The 25,708-nt window shown below is 41.8% G+C and overlaps 1 protein-coding gene across 2 annotated transcripts in view; it reads right to left on the bottom strand.

The window, feature by feature from the left end:
* Positions 1 to 25,708, bottom strand: part of CAMK1D (calcium/calmodulin dependent protein kinase ID) — a 412,151-nt gene that overhangs the window by 133,530 nt on the left and 252,913 nt on the right. For both annotated transcript variants that reach the window (XM_082843845.1, XM_082843846.1), the window contains exon 3: positions 20,437 to 20,511. In XM_082843845.1, the coding sequence (XP_082699971.1) occupies positions 20,437 to 20,511 (75 nt within the window). The remainder of the gene's footprint in view (positions 1 to 20,436; positions 20,512 to 25,708) is intronic.

Genomic DNA, 25,708 nt, shown 5'->3' with positions numbered 1-25,708 from the left:
TCTAAAAAAAAAAAAAAAAAGGTCATGAAGAACCTAGGGGCAGGACAGGAATAAAGACACAGACATAGAGAGTAGACTTGAGGACATGGGTGGGGTAAGGGTAAGCTGGGACGAAGTGAGAGAGTGGCATTCACATATATACACTACCAAATGTAAAACAGATAGCTAGTGGGAAGCAGCTGCATAGCACAGGGAGATCAGCTTGGTGCTTTGTGACCACCTAGAGGCGTGGGATAGGGAGGGTGGGAGGGAGACGCAAATGCGAGGAGATATGGGGATATATGTACATATATAGCTGATTCACTTTGTTATACAGCAGAAACTAACACACCGTTGTAAAGCAATTATACTCCAAAAAAAAAAAAAAATCGCTTACAGTCTTCAAAGTTGCAATTTACAATCACTAAGTTTGAAACTGCTAACACCTCCAAGTGGATCTTCTCTATCAACCATAATATTTTTAACTTGGAAACCACTCTGTAAGTTGCTTTAATACCTAGTACATTCAGAGCAAATCCCGCTAAACAAAACCATTCTAAACTGTAAATTTTAAATCGAATATATAAATACTCCAGCCCAAGTATTTTTTAATAGTTACTGTCATTTTGCTACCTTTCTTGGACAAATACTACCTTTCTTTGATAAATACTACCTTTCTTTTAACAGACAAACCCTGTCAAGTAAACTGTCTCTATTGATGATTTTTACAATGTTTTTCTGCGTGTGAATGCTGCAAAATGGTCAGCCTTCCCAATCTCAATCCACTGCAGAACAGACAGAAAATTATCCAATTGAAAATAGGAGCTCCACCAAGACACTGCCCACAGATTGAGTTATTCCAAAGAACGATCACAGAATTTCAAAACTCTTATACATTATTTGAGCTCTCATCAAGAATTTGTTCCGTTTCTTTCTTTCACAGGGATGTGTTTCAAGTTTTGTTTTCAATAACTGCAATTTGCTAAAAATGTCAAAAGCTGCTGTTGTTTTGCACTTAAATTGTTGAACATTTTGATGAAAGATTTCCAACTGCTTTTCAACCAATGCAGCCAAACTCTGGGGGATTTGTTTACAGAGAAGTTCGATACCATTTTAGTATCCTTATGTTGATTTACAAAGTACCATCCTTAAAGGCTCATACAGTTCTAATATCCAATCGTTGGAGCAGGTAGCTTAGAAGAGTGATAAACGTATAGAGTTAAGTGGAAAACAAGAGAATGGAAGAAGAATCTTGCCAGAATCACATGAAAGGAGAGCTGAGCAGTGCTGGGACTGGGCTGGGATTGGAGACCATTTAATTTTCAGCAGCTCCAAGCCACTCACATGTGTCCTATCCCCCAGCAGTACCCAGCAGCCCTGATGTAGGAACAGAGGATGCAGGCGGTTACAGTGATGTCGAGTTTTGCATCTGCAAGATGGATACAGCAGGCAAAGAAGGAAGGATGTTGACTGCGGGGATACTGAAAGGGTTTAGACTGGGTAAGGAAGCCCAAGGAGGGAGGCGCTGGGGGGCTCTCCATAATGCCAAGGAAGAGACAAGAAATAAAAAAAATTGAGGGATTATTGTCAGCAAGGCTGAAAACAGACATAGAGTGGTGAAGATGATTAAGATTAAGAGCTGAAGCAACTTCGGGGAACACCATTCTGGAAAGTGCCCAGGGGGTTGTGTCATAGGAGAGGAACTGGCTGAAAAACACTAAAGGTTTATCATGTGGGTTGTCCACAGGGACACTGAAGGTACCACACTGATCATCCTGAGCACAGACATTGGGGGAGGGGGTAGAAATCGATGCATCAGACACCAAAGTCTTCAATGTATGAAAGAAGGTTGGGTCAAACAGTACAGAATTCCAGTTATAAGATAAATAAGTACCGGGATGTAATGTACAACACGGTAAATACAATTAATGCTGCTGTGTGTTATGTATGAAAGCTGTTAGAGTAAATCCTAAGAGTTCTCATCACAAGAAAAAAATTTCTAGTTTTTAAATTTAAAAAATTTCTATTTTTTAAATTTTGTAAATGATGGATGTTTACTAAACGTATTGCGACATCACTTCATGATATACATGAATCAAATCATTGTACTGTACACCTTCAACTTACACAGCGCTGTATGGCAATTCTATCTCAGTAAAACTGGAAGAAAAAAAAAAGATGATGGGCAGCTGGGAGAAACAAGGATGGGTGGAGGAGAACAGAGCTTCAGAGTCTGAGCCAAAAAGGAGCAAGGATTTTTATTTCACGATGTAAAGTTTTCTCTTTCTGACTTACTTCACTCTGTATGACAGTCTCTACGTCATCCACATCTCTACAAACGACCCAATTTCATTCCTTTTTATGGCTGAGTAATGTTCCACTGTATATATGTACCACATCTTCTTTACCCATTCCTTTGTTGATGGACATTTAGGTTGCTTCCATGTCCTGGCTATTGGAAGTAGTGCTGCAATGAACACTGGGGTGCATGTACCTTTTGAAGTAAGTCAGAAAGAGAAAAACAAATATCACATATTAACTCATATATGTGGAATCTAGAAAAATGGTGCAGACGATTTTATTTGCAAAGCAGAAATAGAGACACAGATTAGAGAACAAATGTATGGATACCAAGGGGGAAAGAGGGTGGTGGGAGGAATTGGGAGACTGGGATTGACACATATACATTATCGATACTATGTATAAAATAGACAACTAATGAGAACCTACTGCATAGCACAGGGAACTCTACCTAATGCACTGTGGTGACCTAAATGGGAGGGAAATCCAAAACAGAGGGGATATGTGTATGTGTATAGCTGATTCATTTTGCTGTACAGTAGAAACTAACACAACATTGTAAAGCAACTATACTCCAATAAAAATTAATTTAAAAAAATGTAAAGTTAATCATCCAGATCTAGCAGAATTGTAAACGCCTGCTTCCAAAGAGCAACCTGAGAACATCTCCACAATCCCAGCCACTCCCATTCGCCCTGCCCTGTAAAACATCAAATTTCCTGCAATCATCAGGGCTGCCGAACCAGCTTCATCACCAACATGCCTTATTTATAAAGCCCCATGGATTCAAAGAGATAAGACACGGTTTTAAAAATATCTGGGAAATGGAGTGGCTGGGCTAGCAAACGCAGAAAACCCAACTACAGTACTGGATTTCTAACGTCTGCACTTGTTTCATGGAGTTTTACACCGAGAAAATGGAAACAGCAAATGAAACAGACTACATACAGAACTTTAGACCTGAGACCTTAGGCTTGTCTAAAACAAGTACACAAACAACAACAATAAGAACCCTCCACTTTATAGACAGACCAGGGAGGGCAGGCGCTGGGCTGTCACGGGACTCGTCAGGGGCAGGAGGGAGCCTGGCATCCGTGCCTGCCAGCTCCGGTCCCGTGCTCTTTCCATTCGCAGCATCCCTAAATGAAGTCCTTAAATAAGCCCTGTGAGATCGCCCCCAAATCTCCTACCAGATGCCTGACAAAATCTCCCAATGGGACCGTGAGGGAGTTTACACCGAAGAGCCTCAACTTTCACCATGAAGTAATCTGAAAATCGTTTGAATTTCCACAATTCCAAGGAAGGGGCAGCGATTCCCTCAAAAGGACAGAAGTTGGGGTTGGATTAGATTATTTCCAAGGTTAGCTTGGGCTACATCCCATGACTCAATAGTCTCTGCCCTGCAGGGGCTCAGATTTAAATTGGCAAGTCAGGATATGATCACTGAAAAGTAAATGCCCCACAACATCAGTAAACTGTGGAGTGTTCTAGAACTCCCCCCTTAGACCCTTCCCTGCTACCCCCTTCCTCCTCCTGAACCCAGGCCGCACTCAGCGTGGCCTCCCACTCCTCTCAGGGCCCTTCTGTTGAGTGGCTCACCTGCCCACTGGCTCTCCTCCGGCCTCTCAGGCCCCCTGATCTTCCTCCACCACAGGGCGCAGCTGCTCACCCCCATCCTGTGCCTGCGGTTGTGCTGCCAGGATGCTTTTTCTGACAGCCACACACAGGGCTGGCCACAGCATTTGCTGGGCCCGGTGCAAAATAAAACTGTACATCCCGTGTTCAAAAAACAGGAAAACCTTTTTTTTCCTTTCTTCTACTGTCTCGCACTCAACCTGTCATGGTGGGTTTTTTTAATCTGTTATTTAATGTCACACTCCTTCGGTCACAGGGATACTCACCTGCGGGGTGAGTGCAGACCCTATAGCACCTGCGGTTCTGCCTACACTGGCGTGTGGGGTGCAAACATCTGAGCAGACCCCCCCGCTTATGCCCAGACCCCCAATGGGTGGGAACAAGGGAGAAGGTGTCCGGTGGGAAGGTGACAGGACTTGGAAATTGATATGAGCCAATGCTCCAAGTCCCTCCAAGGGACTTTGCTTACAAAACACAAATTCAGAGTCAATTATTAAGAATTTTAAGATGGCAAGTGCAAAGCACTGAACCCCGAGAACGGGACCCTCCTGGGCATGGGGCTCTGTGTGCCCACACTGGGCACACACCCATGAAGTCAGGCCTAGCCACGTGGCTCATTACATCACTTTCTTCGGGTCTTTGCTCAAATGTCACCTTCTCAGAAAGGTCTCCCCTGACTGTATATAAAATAGCAAACCACTCACCCACCTTCCAGCATTCCACATCCCCCTGGCTTTACTTTTCTCGATAAACTTTACCACTGTCTGGTATATACTAACTTGTTTATGAAGTGAACTGTTTATCTGTTGTCCCTCTCTTCTGCTGTAATGTAAGCCCTATAGGGGAAGGGAATTCGTTGTATTCATTGCTGTATCCCCATGGGTTAATAAAGCCAGACACATGTCAGAGGCTCCAGAAGTACTCGTTGAGTAAATGAATGAATGGTTATCATAATGCATAATGACCAGTACACATTTAAAATGTTACAGAATTTCAGGAAAGAGCGAATCTCTGTGGGCTGGTCCCCTGGGACCACAGGGGGTGCACATCTTACATTTTAAAGAGGAGCAATTTTATACAATGATTTCTTTCTGCAAGGTTTGTGCAGAATGCTCTGGGGTCACAGGTCACTTCTAGTGGAGGTGACACCCTCCACTAGAGGGAGGGTGATTAGGACTTAGCCAGATGGATGTGCTGGGCATGGGGTGGGCTGGGAGGCTGTACTCCAAGCTGAAGGGCTGGTACCAAAAGAGGCATTAAGGAGCCTGGGCAGGATAATGAGGGGTTTAGTCTGATGGTCTAAAAGAAAAGAGAGGGTCTAGATGCCTGAGAAGAGGAGAAAGAGCATTTTAGAAACTGGGAAGACATGAGAGAAATCCTAGGAAATTGGTTTGCCTGGAGTAGAGAGCCTATTTCTTTTAATAAGTCATCAGATAGAATTGTAATTCAGGGGCATTTTAACCCAGAATGTCTAATCTGATGTATTCAGAAATTTATTACTGCATATGCACACTTTTTACAAGCTCCAAATGTTTATATACTAGGGAATTAGAAGCAGTGAAGTCCACAGTGCTATCTCTATTTTTTATTTTATAAGCTCCAATTGCTGACTCTACAGCATTACGTGTATCCTTAAATCAAATAAATATGTGTACAGCATGTAAGTTAATCAGTGGATAATTTCTGAAATTGATGTTTTATATTCTACACATGCTCTACTCTTTATGTACTTTTACGGATTCTCAAATTTGAGTATTAGTGACCAGATGTTACCTACCAATTATTTTACAATTGTTCTATAACGTATGGGATTTTTAAATTGTGCATACTTTAAAGAACGCATTAGATTTCATGAAAGATGTTCAATTTCATTCAAATTGGATAAAATGGGTAAGATGTTGTTTAGAAAAGCATTATAAAAATCTTTACAACAAATGTGATTGCATTAAAAACATGGTTATAAAGAGTCAAAACTGTGAGAGGACCTTCAAGATGGCAGAGCAGTTAAGACGTGGAGATCACCTTCCTCCCCACAAATACATCAGAAATACATCTACATGTGGAACAACTCCTACAGAACACCTACTGAATGCTGGCAGAAGACCTCAGACTTCCCAAAAGGCAAGAAACTCCCACGTACTTGGGTAGGGCAAAAGAAAAAAGAAAAAACAGAGACAAAAGAATAGGGATGGGACCTGCACCTCGGGGAGAGAGCTGTGAAGGAGGAAAAGTTTCCACACACTAGGAAGCCCCTTCGCTGGTGGAGACAGGGGTTGGGCTGGGGCGGGAAGCTTCAGAGCCATGGAGGAAAGCACAACAACAGGGGTGCAGAGGGCAAAGCAGAGAGATTCCCGTACAGAGGATCACTGCGACTAGCACTCACCAGCCCGAGAGGCTTGTCTGCCCACCTGCCGGGGCGGACGGGGGCTGGGAGCTGAGGCTCGGGCTTTGGCTTCAGAGGTCGGATCCCAGGGAGAGGACTGGTGTTGGCTGTGTGAACACAGCCTGAAGGGGGCTAGTGAGCCACTGCTAGCCGGGAGGGAGTCCAGGAAAAAGTCTGGAGCTGCCGAATAGGCAAGAGACCATTGTTTCGGGGTGCTCGAGGAGAATTAAGAGCACCGCCTAAGTGAGCTCCAGAGATGGGCGCGAGCCGCGGCTAAAAGCGCGGACCCCAGAGACGGGCATGAGACGCTAAGGCTGCTGCTGCCGCCACCAAGAAGCCTGTGTGCGAGCAAAGGTCACTCTCCACACATCCCTTCCGGGGAGCTTGTGCAGCCCGCCACTGCCAGGGTCCCGTGATCCAGGGACAACTTCCCCAGGAGAACGCACAGCGTGCCTCAGGCTGCTACAGTGTCACGCTGGCCTCTGCCGCCGCAGGCTCGCCCCGCATCCGTACCCCTCCCTCGCCCCGGCCTGAGTGAGCCAGAGCCCCCGAATCAGCTGCTCCTTTAACCTCGTCCTGTCTGAGCGAAGAACAGACGCCCCTCGGCGACCTACACGCAGAGGCGGGTCCAAATCCAAACCTGAACCCCAGGAGTTGTGCGAACAAAGAAGAGAAAGGTAAATCTCTCCCAGCAGCCTCAGGAGCAGCGGATTAAATCTCCACAATCAACTTGATGTACCCTGCATCTGTGGAATACCTGAATAGACAACGAATCATCCCAAAATTGAGATGGTGGACATGGGGAGCAACTGTACACTTGGGGTTTGCTGTATGCGACTGACTAGCTTCTGATTTTTATGCTTATCTTAGTACAGTTTTTAAGCACTTGCTATCATCGGTGGACCTGTTTATTGGTTTGGTTGCATTATTCTTTTATTTTTTTTATTACTTAAAAATATTTTTATTTCAATAATTTTGAAAAAATTTATTTTATTTTTTTATTACTATTATTTTCTTTCTTTCTTTTCTCCCTTTTCTTCTGAGCCATGTGGCTTACAGAGTCTTGGTGCTCTGGTCAGGTGTCAGGCCTGAGCCTCTGAGGTGGGAGAGCCGAGCTCAGGACACTGGGCCACCAGAGACCTCCTGGCCCCACATAATATCAGTCGGTGAGAGATCTGCCAGAGGTCTCCATCTCAATGCCAAGACTCAGCTCCACTCAACGAGCAGCAAGCTACAGTGCTAGACACCCTATGCCACACAACTAGCAAGAAAGGAACACAGCCGCACCCATTAGCAGAGAGGCTGCCTAAAATCATCATACAGACACCCCAAAAAACACTGCCAGACGTGGTCCTGCCCACCAGAAAGACAAGATCCAGCCTCATCCACCAGAACACAGGCACAAGTCCCCTCCAGCAGGAAGCCTACACAAGCCACTGAACCAACTTTAGCCACTGGGGACAGACACCAAAAGCAACAGGAACTATGAAACTGCAGCCTGTGAAAGGGAGCCCTCAAACACAGTAAGTTAAGCAAAATGAGAAGACAGAGAAACACACAGCAGATAAAGGAGCAAGATAAAAACCCACCAGACCAAAGAAATGAAGAGGAAACAGGCAGTCTACCTGAAAAAGAATTCAGAGTAATGATAGTAAAGATGATCCAATATCTTGGAAATAGAATGGAGAAAATACAAGAAACGTTTGACAAGGACCTAGAAGAACTAAAGAGCAAACAAACAATGCTGAACAACACAATGGATGAAATTAAAAATTCTCTAGAAGGAATCAACAGCAGAATAACTGAGGCAGAAGAATGGATAAGTGACCTGGAAGGTAAAATAGTGGAAATAACTACCACAGAGCAGAATAAAGAAAAAAGAATGAAAAGAACTGAACACAGTCTCAGACACCTCTGGGACAACATTAAATGCGCCAACATTCGAATTAGAGGGGTCCCAAAGAAAGGGCATGAGAAAATATTTGAAGAGATTATAGTTGAAAACTTCCCTAATATGGGAAAGGAAATAGTCAATCAAGTCCAGGAAGCGCAGAGAGTCCCATACAGGATAAATCCAAGGAGAAACATGCCAAGACACATATTAATGAAAATATCAAAACTTAAATACAAAGAAAAAATATTAAAAGCAGCAAGGGAAAAGCAACAAATAACATACAAGGGAATCGCCATAAGGTTAACAGCTGATCTTTCAGCAGAAACTCTGCAAGCCAGAAGGGAGTGGCAGGACATATTTAAAGTGATGAAAGGGAAAAACCTACAACCAAGATTACTCTACCCAGCAAGGATCTCATTCAGATTCGATGGAGAAATTAAAACCTTTACAAACAAGCAAAAGTTAAGAGAATTCAGCATCACCAAACTAGCTTTACCAAAAATACTAAAGGAACTTCTCTAGGCGGGAAGCACAAGAGAAGGAAAAGACCTACAATAACAAACCCAAAACAATTAAGAAAATGGTCATAGGAACATACATATTGATAATTGCCTTAAATGTAAATGGATTAAATACTCCAACCAAAAGACACAGACTGGCTGAATGGATACAAAAACAAGACCCATATATATGCTATCTACAAGAGACCCACTTCAGACCTAGGGACACATACAGACTGAAAGTGAGGGGATGGAAACAGATATTCCATGAAAATGGAAATCAAAAGAAAGCTGGAGTAGCAATTCTCATATCAAACAAAATAGACTTTAAAATAAAGATTATTACAAGAGACAAAGAAGGACACTACATAATGATCAAGGGATCAATCCAAGAAGAAGATATAACAATTGTAAATATTTATGCACCCAACATAGGAGCACCTCAGTACCTAAGGCAAATGCTAACAGCCATAAAAGGGGAAATCGACAGTAACACAATAATAGTAGGGGACTTTAACACCCACTTTCGCCAATGGAAAGATATCTGAAAGGAAAATAAATAAGGAAACACAAGCTTTAAATGACACATTAAACAAGATGGACTTAACTGATATTTACAGGACATTCCATCCAAAAACAACAGAATATACTTTCTTCTCAAGTGCTCATGGAATACTATCCAGGATAGATCATATCTTGGGTCACAAATCAAACCCTGGTAAATTTAAGAAAATTGAAATTGTATCAAGTGTCTTTTCCGACCACAACACTATGAGTCTAGATATCAATTATAGGAAAAAATATGTAAAAAATACAAACACATGGAGGCTAAACAACACACTACTAAATAACCAAGAGACCACTGATGAAATCAAAGAGGAAATCAAAAAATACCCAGAAACAAATGACAATGAAAACATGACGAGCCAAAACCTATGGGATGCAACAAAAGCAGTTCTAAGAGGGAACTTTATAGCAATACAATCCTACCTCAAGAAACAAGAGAAATCTCAAATAAACAACCTAACCTTACACCTAAAGCAATTAGAGAAAGAGGAACAACAACAAGAAAAAAAAACCCCAAAGTTATCAAAAGGAAAGAAATCATAAAGAGCAGATCAGAAATAAATGAAAAAGAAATGAAGGAAACAATAGCAAAGATCAATAAAACTAAAAGCTGGTTCTTTGAGAAGATAAACAAAATTGATAAACCACTAGCCAGACTCATCAAGAAAAAAAGGGAGAAGACTCAAATCAACAGAAATAGAAACGAAAAAGAAGTAACAACTGACACTGCAGAAATACAAAGGATCATGAGAGATTACTACAAGCAACTATATGCCAATAAAATGGACAACCTGGAAGAAATGGACAAATTCTTAGAAAAGCAAAACCTTCCAAGACTGAACCAGGAAGAAACAGAAAATATAAACAGACCAATCACAGCACTAAAATTGAAACTGTAATTAAAAATCTTCCGACAGGGGCTTCCCTGGTGGCGCAGTGGTTGAGAGTCTGCCTGCCGACGCAGGGGACGCGGGTTCATGCCCTGGTCCGGGAAGATCCCACATGCCGCGGAGCGGCTGGGCCTGTGAGCCATGGCTGCAGAGCTTGCGCGTCTGGAGCCTGTGCTCCGCAACGTGAGAGGCCACAGCAGTGAGAGGCCCGCGTACTGCAAAAAAAAAAAAAATCTTCCAACAAACAAAGGCCCAGGATCAGATGGATTCACAGGCGAATTCTATCAAACATTTAGAGAAGACCTAACACCTATCCTTCTCAAACTAATCCAAAACATAGCAGAGGGAGGAACACTCCCAAACTCATTCTACAAGGCCACCATCACTCTGATACCAAAATCAGACAAAGATGTCACTAAAAAAGAAAACTACAGGGCTTCCCTGGTGGCGCAGCGGTTGAGAGTCCGCCTGCCGATGCTGGGGACACGGGTTTGTGCCCCGTTCTGGGAAGATCCCACATGCCGCGGAGCAGCTGGGCCCGTGAGCCATGGCCGCTGAGCCTGCGCGTCCGGAGCCTGTGCTCCGCAACGGGAGAGGCCACAACAGTGAGAGGCCCGCGTACTGCAAAAAAAAAAAAAAAAAAAAAAGAAAGAAAACTACAGGCCAATATCACTGATGAACATAGATGCAAATATCCTCAACAACATATTAGCAAACAGAATCCAACAGCACATTAAAAGGATCATACACATGATTAAGTGGGGTTTAACCCAGGAATGAAAGGATTCTTCCATAAATGCAAATCAATCAATGTGATACACCATATTAACAAATCGAAGGACAAAAACCATATGATAATCTCAACAGATGAAAGAAAAAGCTTTCAACAAAATTCAGCACCCATTTATGATAAAAACCCTCCAGAAAGTAGGCACAGAGGGAACTTACCTCAACCTAATAAGGGCCGTATATGACAAAACCACAGCCAACATCATTCTCCATGTTGAAAAACTGAAAGCATTTACACTAAGATCAGGAACAAGACAAGGCTGCCCACTCTCACCAGTATTATTCTACAGAGTTTTGGGAGTTCTGGCCACAGCAATCAGAGAAGAAAAAGAAATAAAAGGAATCCAAATCGGAAAAGAAGAAGTAAAACTGTCACTGTTTGCAGATGACATGATGCTATACATAGAGAATCCTAAAGATGCTACCAGAAAACTACTAGAGCTAATCAATGAATCTGGTAAAGTAGCAGCATACAAAATTAATGCACATAAATCTCTTGCATTCCTATACACCAATGATGAAAAATCTGAAAGAGAAATGAAGGAAACACTCCCATTTACCACTGCAACAAAGAGAATAAAATACCTAGGAATAAACTTACCTAAGGAGACAAAAGACCTGTAGGCAGAAAACTCTAAGACACTGATGAAAGAAATACCAACAGATGGAGAGATATACCATACTCGTTGATTGGAAGAATCAACATTGTGAAGATGACTATACTACCCAAAGCAATCTACAGATTCAATGCAAACCCTATCAAACTACCAATTGCATTTTTCACAGAATTTGAACAAAAAATTTCACAATTTGTATGGAAACACAGAATAGCCAAAGCAATCTTGAGAAAGAAAAATGGAGGGGCTTCCCTGGTGGCGCAGTGGTTGGGGGTCCACCTGCCGATGCAGGGGACATGGCTTCGTGCCCCGGTTTGGGAGGATCCCAAGTGCCGCGGAGCGGCTGGGCCCGTGAGCCATGGCCGCTGGGCCTGCGTGTCTGGAGCCTGTGCTCCGTGGCGGGATAGGCCACGGCAGTGAGAGGCCCACATACCACAAAAACAAAAAAACATGGAGCTGGAGAAATCAGGCTCCCAGACTTCAGACTATACTACAAAGCTACAGTAATCAAGACAGTATGATACTGGCACAAAAACAGAAACATAGCTCAATGGAACAGGATAGAAAGCCCAGAGGCAAACCCACACACATATGGTCACCTTATGGTCACCTTATCTTTGATAAAGGAGGCAAGAATATACAATGGAGAAAAGACAGCCTCTTCAATAAGTGGTGCTAGGAAAACTGGACAGCTATATGTAAAAGAATGAAATTAGAACACTCCCTAACACCATACACAAAAATAAACTCTAAATGGATTAAAGACCTAAATGTAAGGCCAGACACTAGAAAATTCTTAGAGGAAAACATAGGCAGAACACTCTATGACTTAAATCACAGCAAGATCCTTTTTGTCCCACCTCCTAGAGAAATGGAAATAAAAACAAAAATAAACAAATGGGACCTAATGAAACTTAAAAGCTTTTGCACAGCAAAGGAAACCATAAACAAGACGAAAAGATAACCCTCAGAATGGGAGAAAATACTTTACAAACAAATCAACGGACAAATGATTAATCTCCAAAATATACAAGCAGCTCATACAGCTCAATATCAAAAAAACAAACAACCCAATCCAAAAATGGGCAGAAGACCTAAATAGATATTTCTCCAAAGAAGATATACAGATTGCCAACAAACACATGAAAGGACGCTTAACATCGCTAATCATTAGAGAAATGCAAATCAAAACTATAATGAGGTATCAGCTCACACTGGTCAGAATGGCCATCATCAAAAAATCAACAAACAATAAATGCTGGAGAGGGTGTGGAAAAGGGAACCCTCTTACACTGTTGGTGGGAGTGTAAATAGATACAGCCACTATGGAGAACAGTATGGAGGTTCCTTAAAAACTAAAAATAGAAATACCATATGACCCAGCAATCCCACTATTGGGTATAAACCTCAGAAAACCGTAATTCAAAAAGAGTCATGTACCACAGTGTTCATTGCAGCTCTATTTACAATAGCCCGGAGATGGAAACAACCTAAGTGTCCATCATCGGATGAATGGATAAAGAAGATGTGGCACATATATACAATGGAATGTTACTCAGACATATAAAGAAATGAAACTGAGGTATTTGTAGTGAGGTGGATGGACCTAGAGTCTGTCATACAGAGTGAAGTAAGTCAGAAAGAGAAAAACAGATACCGTATGCTAACTATGGAATCAAAAAAAAAAAAAATGCTTCTCATGGACCTAGAGGAAGGACAGGAATAAAGACACAGACATAGAGAATGGACTTGAGGACATGGATGGGAGAAGGGTAAGCTGGGACCAAGTGAGAGAGTGGCATGGACATATATACACTACCAAATGTAAAACAGATAGCTAGTGGGAAGCAGCCGCATAGCAAAGGGAGATCAGCTCCGTGCTTTGTGACCACCTAGAGGAGTGGGATAGGGAAGGTGGGAAGGAGACGCAAGAGGGAGGGGACATGGGGTATATGTATACTTTTAGCTGATTCACTTTGTTACACAGCAGAAACTAACACAACATTGTAAAGCAATTATACTCCAAAAAAGAGGTTAAAAAAAAAGTCAAAACTGTTGTAAGAAGCAAAGAAGGACATGATACATTGATAAAAGGATCCATTCACCAAGAAGATACACACATCAAACATGTATTACACATCAGAGCTCCAAAATATATGAAGCAAACATTGAAAGGATTGAAGGAAGAAACAGCTCTGTAAAAATAGGAGGAGACTTCAATATGCTACTCTCCATTATAGACGGAACAGCCAAACAGAACATCAATAAGGAAACAGAGGCGTTGAACTACAAGCCCATCGGATCAATAGATATACACAGAACAGAGCATCCAACAACAGCAGAATGCACATTTTTGTCAAGTTCATATGGAACATTCTCCAGGATGTTAGGCCACAAAACACAAAACAACTGAATAAATTTTAAAAGATTGAAATCATACAAAGTATCTTTTCCTATCACAATGGAAGGAAAGTAGAAATCAACAGTGGGAGAAAAACTGGAAAATTCACAAATATGTAGAAATTCAACAACACACTCAAGCAGCCAATGGGTCAAAGAAGAAATCACAAGGGAAAGGAGAAAATATCTTGTGACAAATGAAAATAAAAACACAACATACTAAAACTTACGGGATTCAGGAAAAGCAGTGCTAAGAGGAAAATTTACAGTTTTAAGTGCTTACATTAAAAAAGGAAGATCTAAAAAATGTGATCGTATGTTGGCAATTTCAAACAGCTGAACCTGGTAAAATTGGTTCATGATTATCTTGGACCTTGGCTTTTCTCTTTTCTTTTCCTCCTTAACTCTCTAAACTCTTTAACTCTCAGTAGGTTTTCCAGTGGCAGGAAAAACAATAAAAGCATATTAAGTAATTAGCCTGGAGGATGACAAAGAAGCAGCAGCTGCAGTATTGGCTTTGCCTCTGCCCAGGTCTCCAGCCTTATCTCCCACCAAGATGTCACACAGTCCCCCATCCTAGCCAGACTGAAACCCCACAGGACAAAACCGCATACAGGCTGAACCCCCAAAGGCAGACTCCAACAGATAGCACTTTACGGATGGTGCCCCTCAAAGACTGAACACTCCACAGACTGGACCTTCCACGGATTAAACTCCTCCCAGACTGGACCGCTCACAACAGACTGGATCCCCATAAACTGAAACCCGCAAAGAACAGATCCCCACAGACTGGACCCCCCCTACATTCTAAACCCCTCACAGATTGGTCCCCTCGTAGACTGAACCCCTCACAGACTAAACCTCTCACAAACTGAAGTCCCCACAGACTGAGCCCCACACATCCCACCCAGGCTCCTTAAAGCCTCTCTGCGTGACAGCCCTTCAGCCTGGAGCATGGCTCCCCCCACCTACACCATGCCCAGCACATCCATCTGGCTACGTCCTAATCACCCTCCACCTGAGGCCGTTTCCTCCACTGAGGACTTCCTGGTGATCCAGAGCTCCCTGCGCAAACCTTGAGGGGTGCAGTGCTGGTGGGTTATGATTGCTCCTCCACAAAGAGAGCCATGGAATCCCCCGACTGCACCTCATGTGTGTCCCCCAAGCCCCTGCCCACCCACCCAGTACTGAACAGAGGCCACAGGCCCTCTGGGCTCTCAATTAGTGCCTGTTGTGAACAGAGAGAAGATTTTGGTAAATTATATGTAAATATATGAAGGTGTCATAGTCAGAAACACTTCTGTCTTCATTATTATGCTTGGCTACTTACAAAAGACTTTCTGTTGGGAGTCATAATTTGTGTTCTAATTAAAACTGTTTCTGGGAACACACAGTATGAATTATGAATACAATATCCACATGAAATAACACTGGCAACCCACAAACAGGGAACTGTTCAAACAGATTCATGCACCAGCTAGTGGAGTAGATAAATCAGATTTTCTCTTGGAAGCTGCATATATTTTTGTGTCTTGGACTGCTCAGGAATCCAATTAACATTCTTGAAAGAACGTGTGTTTAATCATTAGTTTTCAGGCTCAGCGGGCAACTAGTTGTACATATCTTAATGCTGTCCTGGAATAAAAGGACTATCAGAAATATGAGAAATCTCTCTGTCTCGCATGGAATATGCACAATGCAGCAAATCACAATACTGGTAAAACACATTCATCCATCCCTTCATTAGTTGAAAAAATTAAGAAAGAAACACAATCACTGCTGCGAATGAACTGAGATTGGTTTAGTGACTTTCTGTGATATCATGCAGTAAATTTTATTCCCCTCACAAACCACTACAATGTACAGGGCATTTTATAGTTAGCTAAGCATTTACGGAATCATAAGTAATACATTTTTCAAGGTAAACGGAACTATTCACATTAATATTACCTACAAGATTTTTTCCTAGAAAATGTCATCAGTGTGTATTGTATTACTTTCATTAAGTGTATTCACTGGGTCACTTGCTGGCTTGGATGAATGATCCAAGTTTTCTGCTCAGGTTTTTCATGTAAAATTGGGATAAGAGTTGCTCCTGAGGATTTCCATGGCGGTCCAGTGGTTAAGACTCTGCACTTCCAGTGCAGGGGGCATGGGTTTGATCCCTGGTCGGGGAACTAAGATCCCATATGCTACACGGCACGGCCAAAAATTTTTTTTAAATTAAAAAAAATATATGCTGTATGCAGTTTAAGTTAAAAAAAAAAAAAGAGAGAGAGTTGCTCCTGAGTTTGTGATAGGATTAAATGAGTGAATAAATAAGTGTTAACCACTATTCCTATTATATGTAATCATTAATGGAACAAATATTTCGTAAGTGCCTACCGTAATGTACCAGCATGCTTCTAGCAGAGAACAAAGCAGAGATACGTTTTCTGACGGTGACAAGTGCTACAGAGAAAAATCAAGCTGGCCAGGGGGCCAGGAATGAACGTGTGTGTGGCAAGAGACGGTAGGGAGAGGCGCTATTTCACAGGGGTGCTGGGGAATAGTATCTCATTGAAATGGTGACGTTTGGTAGAAATTCTAATATTTCTAATATTTCCATGATGGCATGAAGATATCAAAGAGACAGTGTTCCAAGCAGAACAAAGGTCCGTGGTGGCACAGGCGTGGTGTGTCTGAGGAACAGCAAGGTGAATGAAATAATGAGAGAGGATTTGGGGGGCGAGGTCAGAGAGGTGACCAGGGGGTCTGGACACGGAAGACCCTGGAGACTGCTACAAGGACTTGGTCTTTGCACTTCCCTGGTGGTCCAGTGGTTAAGACTCCCCGCTTCCACTGCTTGTGGCTTGGGTCCAATCCCTGGTTGGGGAACTAAGATCCTGCATGCTACACGGTGCGGCCAAAAAAAAGGGACTTGGTCTTGTACTCTGAGATGGGAAGCCAGTAGGAGTTTTCAAAAGGCATGACAAGGTCTGGCTAACATGCTGAGAAAGACCAGTGCAGTGGGGAAAGGATGGGGGAAGAAAGATAAGCTTTATCCATGATGGTGGAGACGAAGAGAAAGTGGCTGGATTCTCGAGATAGTCTCGAGATAGTCTCGAGTCTCAACAGTGACCACAGGGTTTGCCAATGGATGGGACTGTAGGGCCTAAGAGAAAAACGGTGAGTCAAGGAAGACTTTGGGTTTTGGCCTGAGCAACTGGAAGAAGGAAGGTTACCATTTGCTGGGATGAGACAGACAGCAGGAGAAAGCAGATTTTGTGAAACGTTCAGGAGTTTACTTCGGATCTGGTGAATATGATAACCTCAAGCCCAGCTTGTGGGCTAACACCCCACAAGCAAAGTCAGACCAGAAACAAACTTTAAACAAACTGACCTTTCTTCTGTAATTTACTTCAATGTCATTTTGATCTCACACTATCTAAGGAAGAATGTTCCCAAAAAGAACTATTCATTATGTTGTACACCTAAAATGAATAAAATGTTATAAGTCAATTATCTCTCAATAATAATAATAAAAAAGAACTGAACAAAGAGAAGAATGCTCGAAAAAATAGCACTCTGGGGAAAAAAAGATATTTGTCCCAAACCCCGAATCAAATTTAAATATAGAACTCTATAAACAATCAAATTTCCTTTGCTGCAGTAGCGAAGGAACAAACATGCTACAGTACTCAGAGTCGAAATAGCAATTAGCTAAGTAATAAAATTACTACTGCGCATCCCCTATTATATCTGAGCGTCAGTGCCCAAGATGATGTTTCCTAGGAAACCAGAAACCTCCCAGGCACAAATACCGTGAACTAAAGTCCCTCTCAAATGCTGTGTTCTAGATCATCCCCAAGTATTTAGGAATCAAGGACTTTCTAAACTCTTAAAAAAAACAAACCAACCCATGTTCCGCTGACCCAGGCAGAAAAAATACAGGGGTCTCACAAGCGAAAACTATTGAGTCTTACTGACAAAAACTAAAACACAGCAACAAAAATAACAATAAAGCCCACAAAATTCTCTAACCAGACCAAAGATTTTCTCAGGATTATATTCTGATCCATTAAGGGTTTCCTTCCTTCCTTCCTTCCTTCCTTCCTTCCTCCCTCCCTCCCTCCCTCCCTCTCTTTCTTTTTTGCCATTGCTTTTTAAAAAATCTCACTGATTAAGATAACGAATGGAGGAGAGGAAGGAATAAGAGGGAGGTCAATTTGAGTTTTCAAAACATCTGACATAAAACATTTTAAAGGAGTATAATTACGACATTCAAATACACTTAATATTTAGGACTAAACTATCAGTGTTTTACCAAATAGAATTCCTTTGGGGACCAACCAGAATCAACGTAAATTGCAGATGACATGATTGTTTAGATAGAAAATGCTAAGAAATCCACGAAACAACTACTACAAACAATAAGTGAATTTAGCAAGATTGTAAGTTAATGTACAAAAATCAACTGTATTTTTATAACAGAAGCAAGTCACTGGAAAAATGAAGTAAAAACCCATTTACAACAAGATCAAAAAAAATATTTCAGAATAAATTCAACAAAGGTATGGAAGACTACTTACACACTGAAAACAATAAAATAGTAAGAGAAATGTTCTAAAGTTCATCCCATTCTGGACACTTTCATGCTCTCCTGCCAACCTATCTTTATATACACTACTGCTCGTAAGTATACAATCAAGTTGCTTAGAAAGGTAGAATTAAATGTACTTGAACTTTATCTCATAAAATTAAAGACCATCTGCAGGGACAAACTGATAAAATAATTCCATAGAGAAAGTAGAAAGGCCCAGTTATTTGCTAAAGTTCACCCAGCCAGTAAGAGGCAGAGCTGAGACGTACATATTTGGGGTGTTTCCTCTTATTTAGTGACGGTTTCATAAACAGAGAACTTAAAGCAAGTGAATGCATATAGCTTTGGATTCAAGTATTAATATTTTGCTTTTTGCATCGCCAATAAAAAAGCACACATTTAAATGTACTACAGACATTTTGTGGGGCTTTTTCTTGTCCCCAAAATGTTCTGTTTTTCCTATTGGGCAGTCAATATTTGATGGGAAAGTGATTCACCTGCTTCTTTAAGAGTTGATTCTGCATAAAAGAAAGTCACATGAGTTTCTAGGAAGGATATCAGATCTGGGGGGAACTAGAAATGTGGTGAATCATAAAACAAACAGAATAGCAAGGAACTAGGAAAGATCGCACTTAGGATACTGAAAATTAACATGGAGTCACCAGTCACTGCCTAACGGCCGACAACGACACACAAACCTGTAAAACTGCTGGTCATCACCTAGGACTATCATTTGTCAGAGAAAAACTGCCCACATGCTTCCAACTTGGACACTTTTATAAGTGTTTAAAGTGTCATAGCCTACTAAAAATACTTTAAAAATAATGAAAGATTAAATAAATGCATTGATGAAAACTTATTTGCATCCTAACATGATTCCAAGTTAATGTGTTGTTTAAACATTCATAAGAAAAAGGAAAATCGATGAAAAAGAAATTGTTAGCCTGACCCTCAAATCTTCTAAATACCTTTGGAAATTCAAAGTCTGAAAATCATTAATAAATAATGAAATTGAAGTATATATTCTGACCTTCAGCAAAAATCCTCTTTGGTCATTAAGCTCAATAACAAAGTGTTCCAGAATTTACCCAAGTCGTGGTGAACATGTAGCCTTCTGATACAGTTTCCGTCACTTAATTATAACAAGTTTAGTCCTGGAATACTCCTACGAATTACATCACTTAGAATAAAGCATTTGTGTATGTGGGCAGGCTAATTTCACCTCACATAAAAAAAACAAAAAACAAAAAAACACCTGTTCAAGTATAGCCTCTACCTAGATATTCGGCTTTCTTATTTCTTCCACCTTCCGGTAAGCTCCAGAGTTACTGGAATGCAGAAATATTCTAAAGGGGGACTATGCTAATGGCATAGTCCAACTCCAATTATACGTCTCGTATGTTTGGCACGAATCACATGTGCATTTATCTGCCAGCAGAAGAGGAGAAGGGAAGGGACAGAACACACAGCTACCATCTGCTGCCATCCCCCAGCCTCCCTAGAAATGAAGACAAGGGTGGGAGTTTCTCCTGGAGACAGGAGCAGAGTGTATTCACAGTGGGCCCACTGAAGTGCTTTCAGGAAGCAACATGTGGACCTTGCACATTAAAAAAGCAAAAGAGACATCATCCTAGATAGAGCGACCCTGCAACAGTAGCATTGGATTCCATTGTGAGGACTCCAGATCTTCGGTCTGATCCAGCAGCTGCAGATGAGACCAAGTGAGGTCTAAAGACCACTGTTCTTAGACAGACACATTCTTGCCCACCGCCCTACAGTTCTCACCACTCCCTGCTGTCTTGCCCCGCCCACTCCATTAATTTATTTTACCGCCTGGCCCTTTAGGCATTTGAGTTTGCAACCCCTGGTCTGCACTCATCAATTAAATCAGGTACTTACAGCTGCATGACCAAGTACAAGTGATTTGGGCTTTCATAGATGTCTTCCAGGGCCACGATGTTTTCATGCTTAATCCTGAAAGAAAAACAAAAAAAGCACACACACAGAATAGTAAGTACGAGACATGCAAACTTTTTAAAAACAAACAAACAAAAAAAAAAACATGTCATTATAGCAAAAAATTCTAAGACAGAATCGAAACTCCTTAGGGTGACATTTTTAAGACACCTCTCCATCTTGTCCCCAAACTTTTTCCCAGACCCATCTCCCATGCTCTCTGCTCTTCTTCTTTCTGGAGGCTCTATATCTTACAATGTAGCAATACTGGATTAACTATCACTGCTTCATGTATATCCCACTCTCCTGGCATTTATTCATATGAATCCCAGGAATGGGCCAAAATCCTATTATCTTGCAGGGCCCAACTCAAATGGCTCAGCCCCCAAGGAGAATTTAATTGCTCCCTCTTCTGTAGTCTCACAACAGCCAGAACAGACTGGCCTGAATAGTCCACTGTATGCAAATCCATCCCCACAACAGATTGGAATCAATCACATGGGCACGAATATTTTCTTTCAGGGAACAGTTTCGTCCTCATGTTCCTGACTCCAGTGTAAGCAATGGAAAACCAGACTGAGCTCCTCACTGGGGCTCTAGTCACCATCACCAACAAAGGTCAGTTCAATACCCCAAGCGAGCTAGACTGGTGCTACCCCAAGAGTGCTTCCCAAACAGGCGACACCAGCATCTCCTGGGAGATTGTGAGAAATGCAAATTCTCAGGCTGGGCCCCGTCATACAGAATCAGAATCCCTGAGGCTGGGGCCCAGGAATCTGCCTCAACAAGATCCTCAGATGATCATCCCGCACAACGTGGAGCTGGAGAAATTCTGTATCAAACCAGGGCTTCTCAAACCTCAGGGCCGTGTGCACATGAATCACCTGGGGTCCTGGTTCCACTGCACACTCTGATTCAGTGGGTCCAGGACAGGGCCCGAGAGTCTGCATTGCTAACAAGCTCCCAGGAGATGCTGATGCTGCTGGTCTGCGGGCCACACTGGGAGCAGCAAAGTCCTAACGACCGAACAAAGGGAGAAGGAACCAGTCCAAGTCTAGCCCCTCGAAATACCGATTAGGAACAGCCTCTGCTCGGAATGTAAGGTTTGGTATTTGTTGAAAGCATTTGAGAGAAGAATCATTTCATTATGAGCTAGTTAGCTCTTACTACACACTTTTTCTCTGAAATGACTGCTGAGCCATTTAAAAGCAAGCACTGAACGGGCAGATTCCTGGGAACCCTTGAAAGCAGGGACTACATCTTACTCATTCTGTTTCCACTTAGTACCTAGCATAGAGCTGCTTGACAAATGTTTGCTGAATGAATAAATGATATTTAAGGCTTTTGCTCCTGAACGGCAAGTCATTATTTATTTAGGGAAAATGGATGCAACTTTCCTAAGTGTGAGCTGTCTTCCCCTCAAAAGAAGTTTACAAGGAATATTATCTTCCCTTTGAGCAGATGAAAGAAGAGAACAAAAGAATTAACCAGGAGAGGTAATGTTTTGCTTTGATTGCTGCGGCTCTTATTAGCCAATGCAGTTGATGTGTAGGAAGTGAGAAGACAGAGTATCCCAAATTCACATTTCACCCGCTTCTAACGTGCAGAACCTGATTATTTGTTAGCAATGGTTTCTGTGCTGTCTGAGCAAAATAACATCAGGAACATGTCATGTGAACCAGCTAAACTATGCCACCAAGGAAACCATGAGAGATTAATCTGGAACTGCTGAGACCCTAGGTGTCTGTGGAAGTATCATTATTGGACACACCTGAAAGAATATGACAAAAACAGTATACAGCGCATGGATTTTCCCTCTTTTCAATTAAAAAAAGTTGCCATTGGAATCAATCACATGGGCACGAATATTTTCTTTCAGTGAAGTTAAGTTAGGGGTTAATTAGCAGCTTAGATTCACGGGAACACGAAAAGAATGGGGTTTATTGGAGAGTTGCCAGGTAAAATACAGGGCACCCAGTTAACGTGTGATTCTAGATAAACAATGAACACTTTTTAAATATAAGTGTGTCCCAAACATTGCACTGTTGTTTATCTGAAATTCAAATGTAACTGGGTGCTAGATCCGGCCACCCAAGTACATGAATCCCAGTCAATGAGCCTCCAAGCGGGCCTTAGGGGTTTGTACCTGGAGTCCCAGCTCCCCTCGGAGGTTTAGCCAAGAAGACAATTTGAGCCCTGGACCACAGCCATTAATATTCAACTATATACAAAGAATCAACTATGTACAAAGCACATGCCCGGCCAGCGTAGGAGACTCTAATAAATTAAGAACATAAATCCCTTCTTTGTATGCAGGGGCTAGAGAAATTAAAGTCTATTTAACCGTTATGTCTTACATGAGTTCTTACAGTGGCTGAAATGCTATTGCTACTGACTCTCCTTCTTAGTGGATGAATCAAGCAAGCAAGCAATCATCATTTCCTGACTTCCTGCTCTGTGTCTGATACGAGAAAACTATAAAATAAGGTCTTTCCCTCCAAAATCTTATCACCTTGATGGGGAGACCCATGAAGCAATTAGGGAAGAATTAGACGTTACGCTCTGCAGAATTGTTAAATTCAGAGAAAGCAAGGCCCTGGGTCAGAATTATGGGGAAGCCCTCAAAAAATGATGGAGGTTGAGCTGGGTTGGGTAATGTGTGAATAAGCATATTAGAAATTTCAAAGAAATCTTAAAATGGCCTCTTAAATGTCTCTTAAGAAAAGTGGTTTAATTCACTTGTAAATGTTAGAACGTGATCGAAGAAAACATCCTGATCCCTCAGAGCTGTTCTCAGGTACTTTATTCCACCCTCAGATTCCTTAAGATGTACAAAAACCGAACTTAGGGCTTCCCTGGTGCAGTGGTTGAGAGTCCGCCTGCCGATGCAGGAGACACGGGTTCGTTCCCCGGTCCGGGAAGATCCCACATGCTGCGGAGCGGCTGGGCCCCGTGAGCCATGGCCACTGAGCCTGCGCGTCTGGAGCCTGTGCTCCACACCGGAGAGGCCACAACAGTGAGAGGCCCGCGTACGCAAAAAGATACACAAAAACTGAACTTAAATTTTTTACGTTATTTCAGTACCTAGGTTATCTTCACAAAATGCCATGAGAATATCCATCCACACATCTCTGGGCGCCCACCATGTACCAGGCACATGACTAGGAATCACAGCAGCGACATCTCAGCCCTCACGGAGCTCAATCTTTCTTCTGTTTACCAGAAATCATCCTCGTCATAATTAGTATTGACTCCTGGGAGCCACACAGAACAAGCTTACATATCCTATAAACTCGTCTCATGTATCTTGCAAATATTTGAGGGCTATAATTTCCCTACTTAGTTTACTCTTCCTATCATCGACCAATTTCCCTTCAGCATGGTTTATATTCCTACCATCATGTTATTGTCACTCTTGTTTGTCCAGACTAGAGCATTCAGAACTGAAAGTAAGGATCCCAGTGTAAGATATAGCACCAAGAACAACATATTAAATTACAGAGTAGAACTATTAACCATCATGAGCTGGATATTATACTTTTTGCAAATAAAGTCTAACATTAGGTTCACTTTTTTTAGGCAGCTGCACAACTGTTGGCATATGAAGAAGATAAGCTCCATGGGGGTAGGGATTTTTGACTATTTTGTTCACTACCGTCCCCCCAATGGTAAGAAAAGGGCATGGCAGGTAGTACTTTCAATACATGTTAGAGTGAATTAATGAATGACTGGATGGATGAATGGAAGAATATAAAGTTTAGGGTCAATTAAACGACCGGATCATTTTTACCTGAACTTCTGCCAAACAAGATCTTCTTTCTTACTCAGGCTTGACCTTTTGAGCTTAACGTCTTCACTTTAGCTTCATTCGACTCAATCTTTTGGGTTCCGTGCAATGCTTCAAATGATCAGAATATTCTGAATTTTGATTCTCTCTTCTGTTATAGTTACCACCCCTCTCCACTTTGGGCCATCTGCATATTTTGTTGGTACACATTCATACCGTATGTCTTCATCTACATTCCTAGTTAAAGTCTTAAGTGAGAGAGTTACATGCCAGAACTCCATGGTATTCCACCAGAGACCGCAGCAAGAAAACCAAGACGTTAATCAGCTGGCTTCGATGGCTGCTGAGTTACAAACGCAGCAGTCTTAGCCCATATTTTACTGTACTAACCATAAGTAGACAATTAGATTCTCGGCTGAAGCGGCATTCCTCACTTTTACACAGCACATAATACTATTTGAAAGGGAAATGGAATGTTTGGGAAGTTTTGTTCTTAGTAAACCCATGGTGACTTCTAGCAACTACTACAGTCTTTACTAAATGATTATAAACCATATGCTTAATTTACTGTTCCAGAACTTTGCTGTGCATTGGAGCCAAATTTCCCCGTCTATACATCTCACAGTCTACCTTTTTCATATTTGGAAAATTTGCTGACATCTCTTATATTGTTTTCTCAAATATTTCAACTGTGACTTTTTTGCGATAAGTGCGATTTCCTTAGTCCCCTGGGATGTAACACATCTAAACCTAGTGAACTAAGTTTATAACTTTCTTTAGGCCCCACTTACATAGCTGTTTTATACATACCATTTACTGAGTGTTAAGTCTGTGTCAAAACTATACTAAGTATTTTTAAGGATTTCATTTAATACAGCAATCCTACAAAGTAGCTATCATTCTCCCTATTTTTAAAAGAGGAAAACTAAGACCCCCAGGAGGCTAAGAAAGTGTTCCAAGGTCATACTACTAGTAACTGGAATTGCCAAGATTCTAACTCCCAAGACCCTGTTCAAGCACTTATGTTGTAACTTCATATTAACTAGTAACTATGAGAATACCTAACAGTTCACATAAATTCAGTTATTTGCATAGAATTACCACACCTAAAGCATTAAATTTCATAACTAATAATATGATATCCACTTCTGAGGGGAGTGGGGCAGAGATTTGTTCTACTATCCTGAACTCTACTGGAAGCTCTCAAGATACTTGGTTATACACATCCTGACAGATGAAATCCCAGCGGGTCAAAGGGAACCAGAGGCAGAGATATTCAGAAGCAGAAGGAACAGTTAGGAGTCCAGAAATTACAATTAGGAAGAGCCTTGCATCAGCCTACATCTGCTGGTATCATCAGAAGGGGGAAGAAAATGGACAGAGAAAAGAGGTGGGGCATCTCAGCTACAAGCAAATGAAAACCAAGGT

The sequence above is a fragment of the Leucopleurus acutus genome (assembly GCF_964270905.1).
Source record: "Leucopleurus acutus genome assembly, chromosome: 1".
NCBI lineage: Eukaryota > Metazoa > Chordata > Mammalia > Artiodactyla > Delphinidae > Leucopleurus > Leucopleurus acutus.
This window is presented reverse-complemented; position numbering and strand designations above follow the sequence as displayed.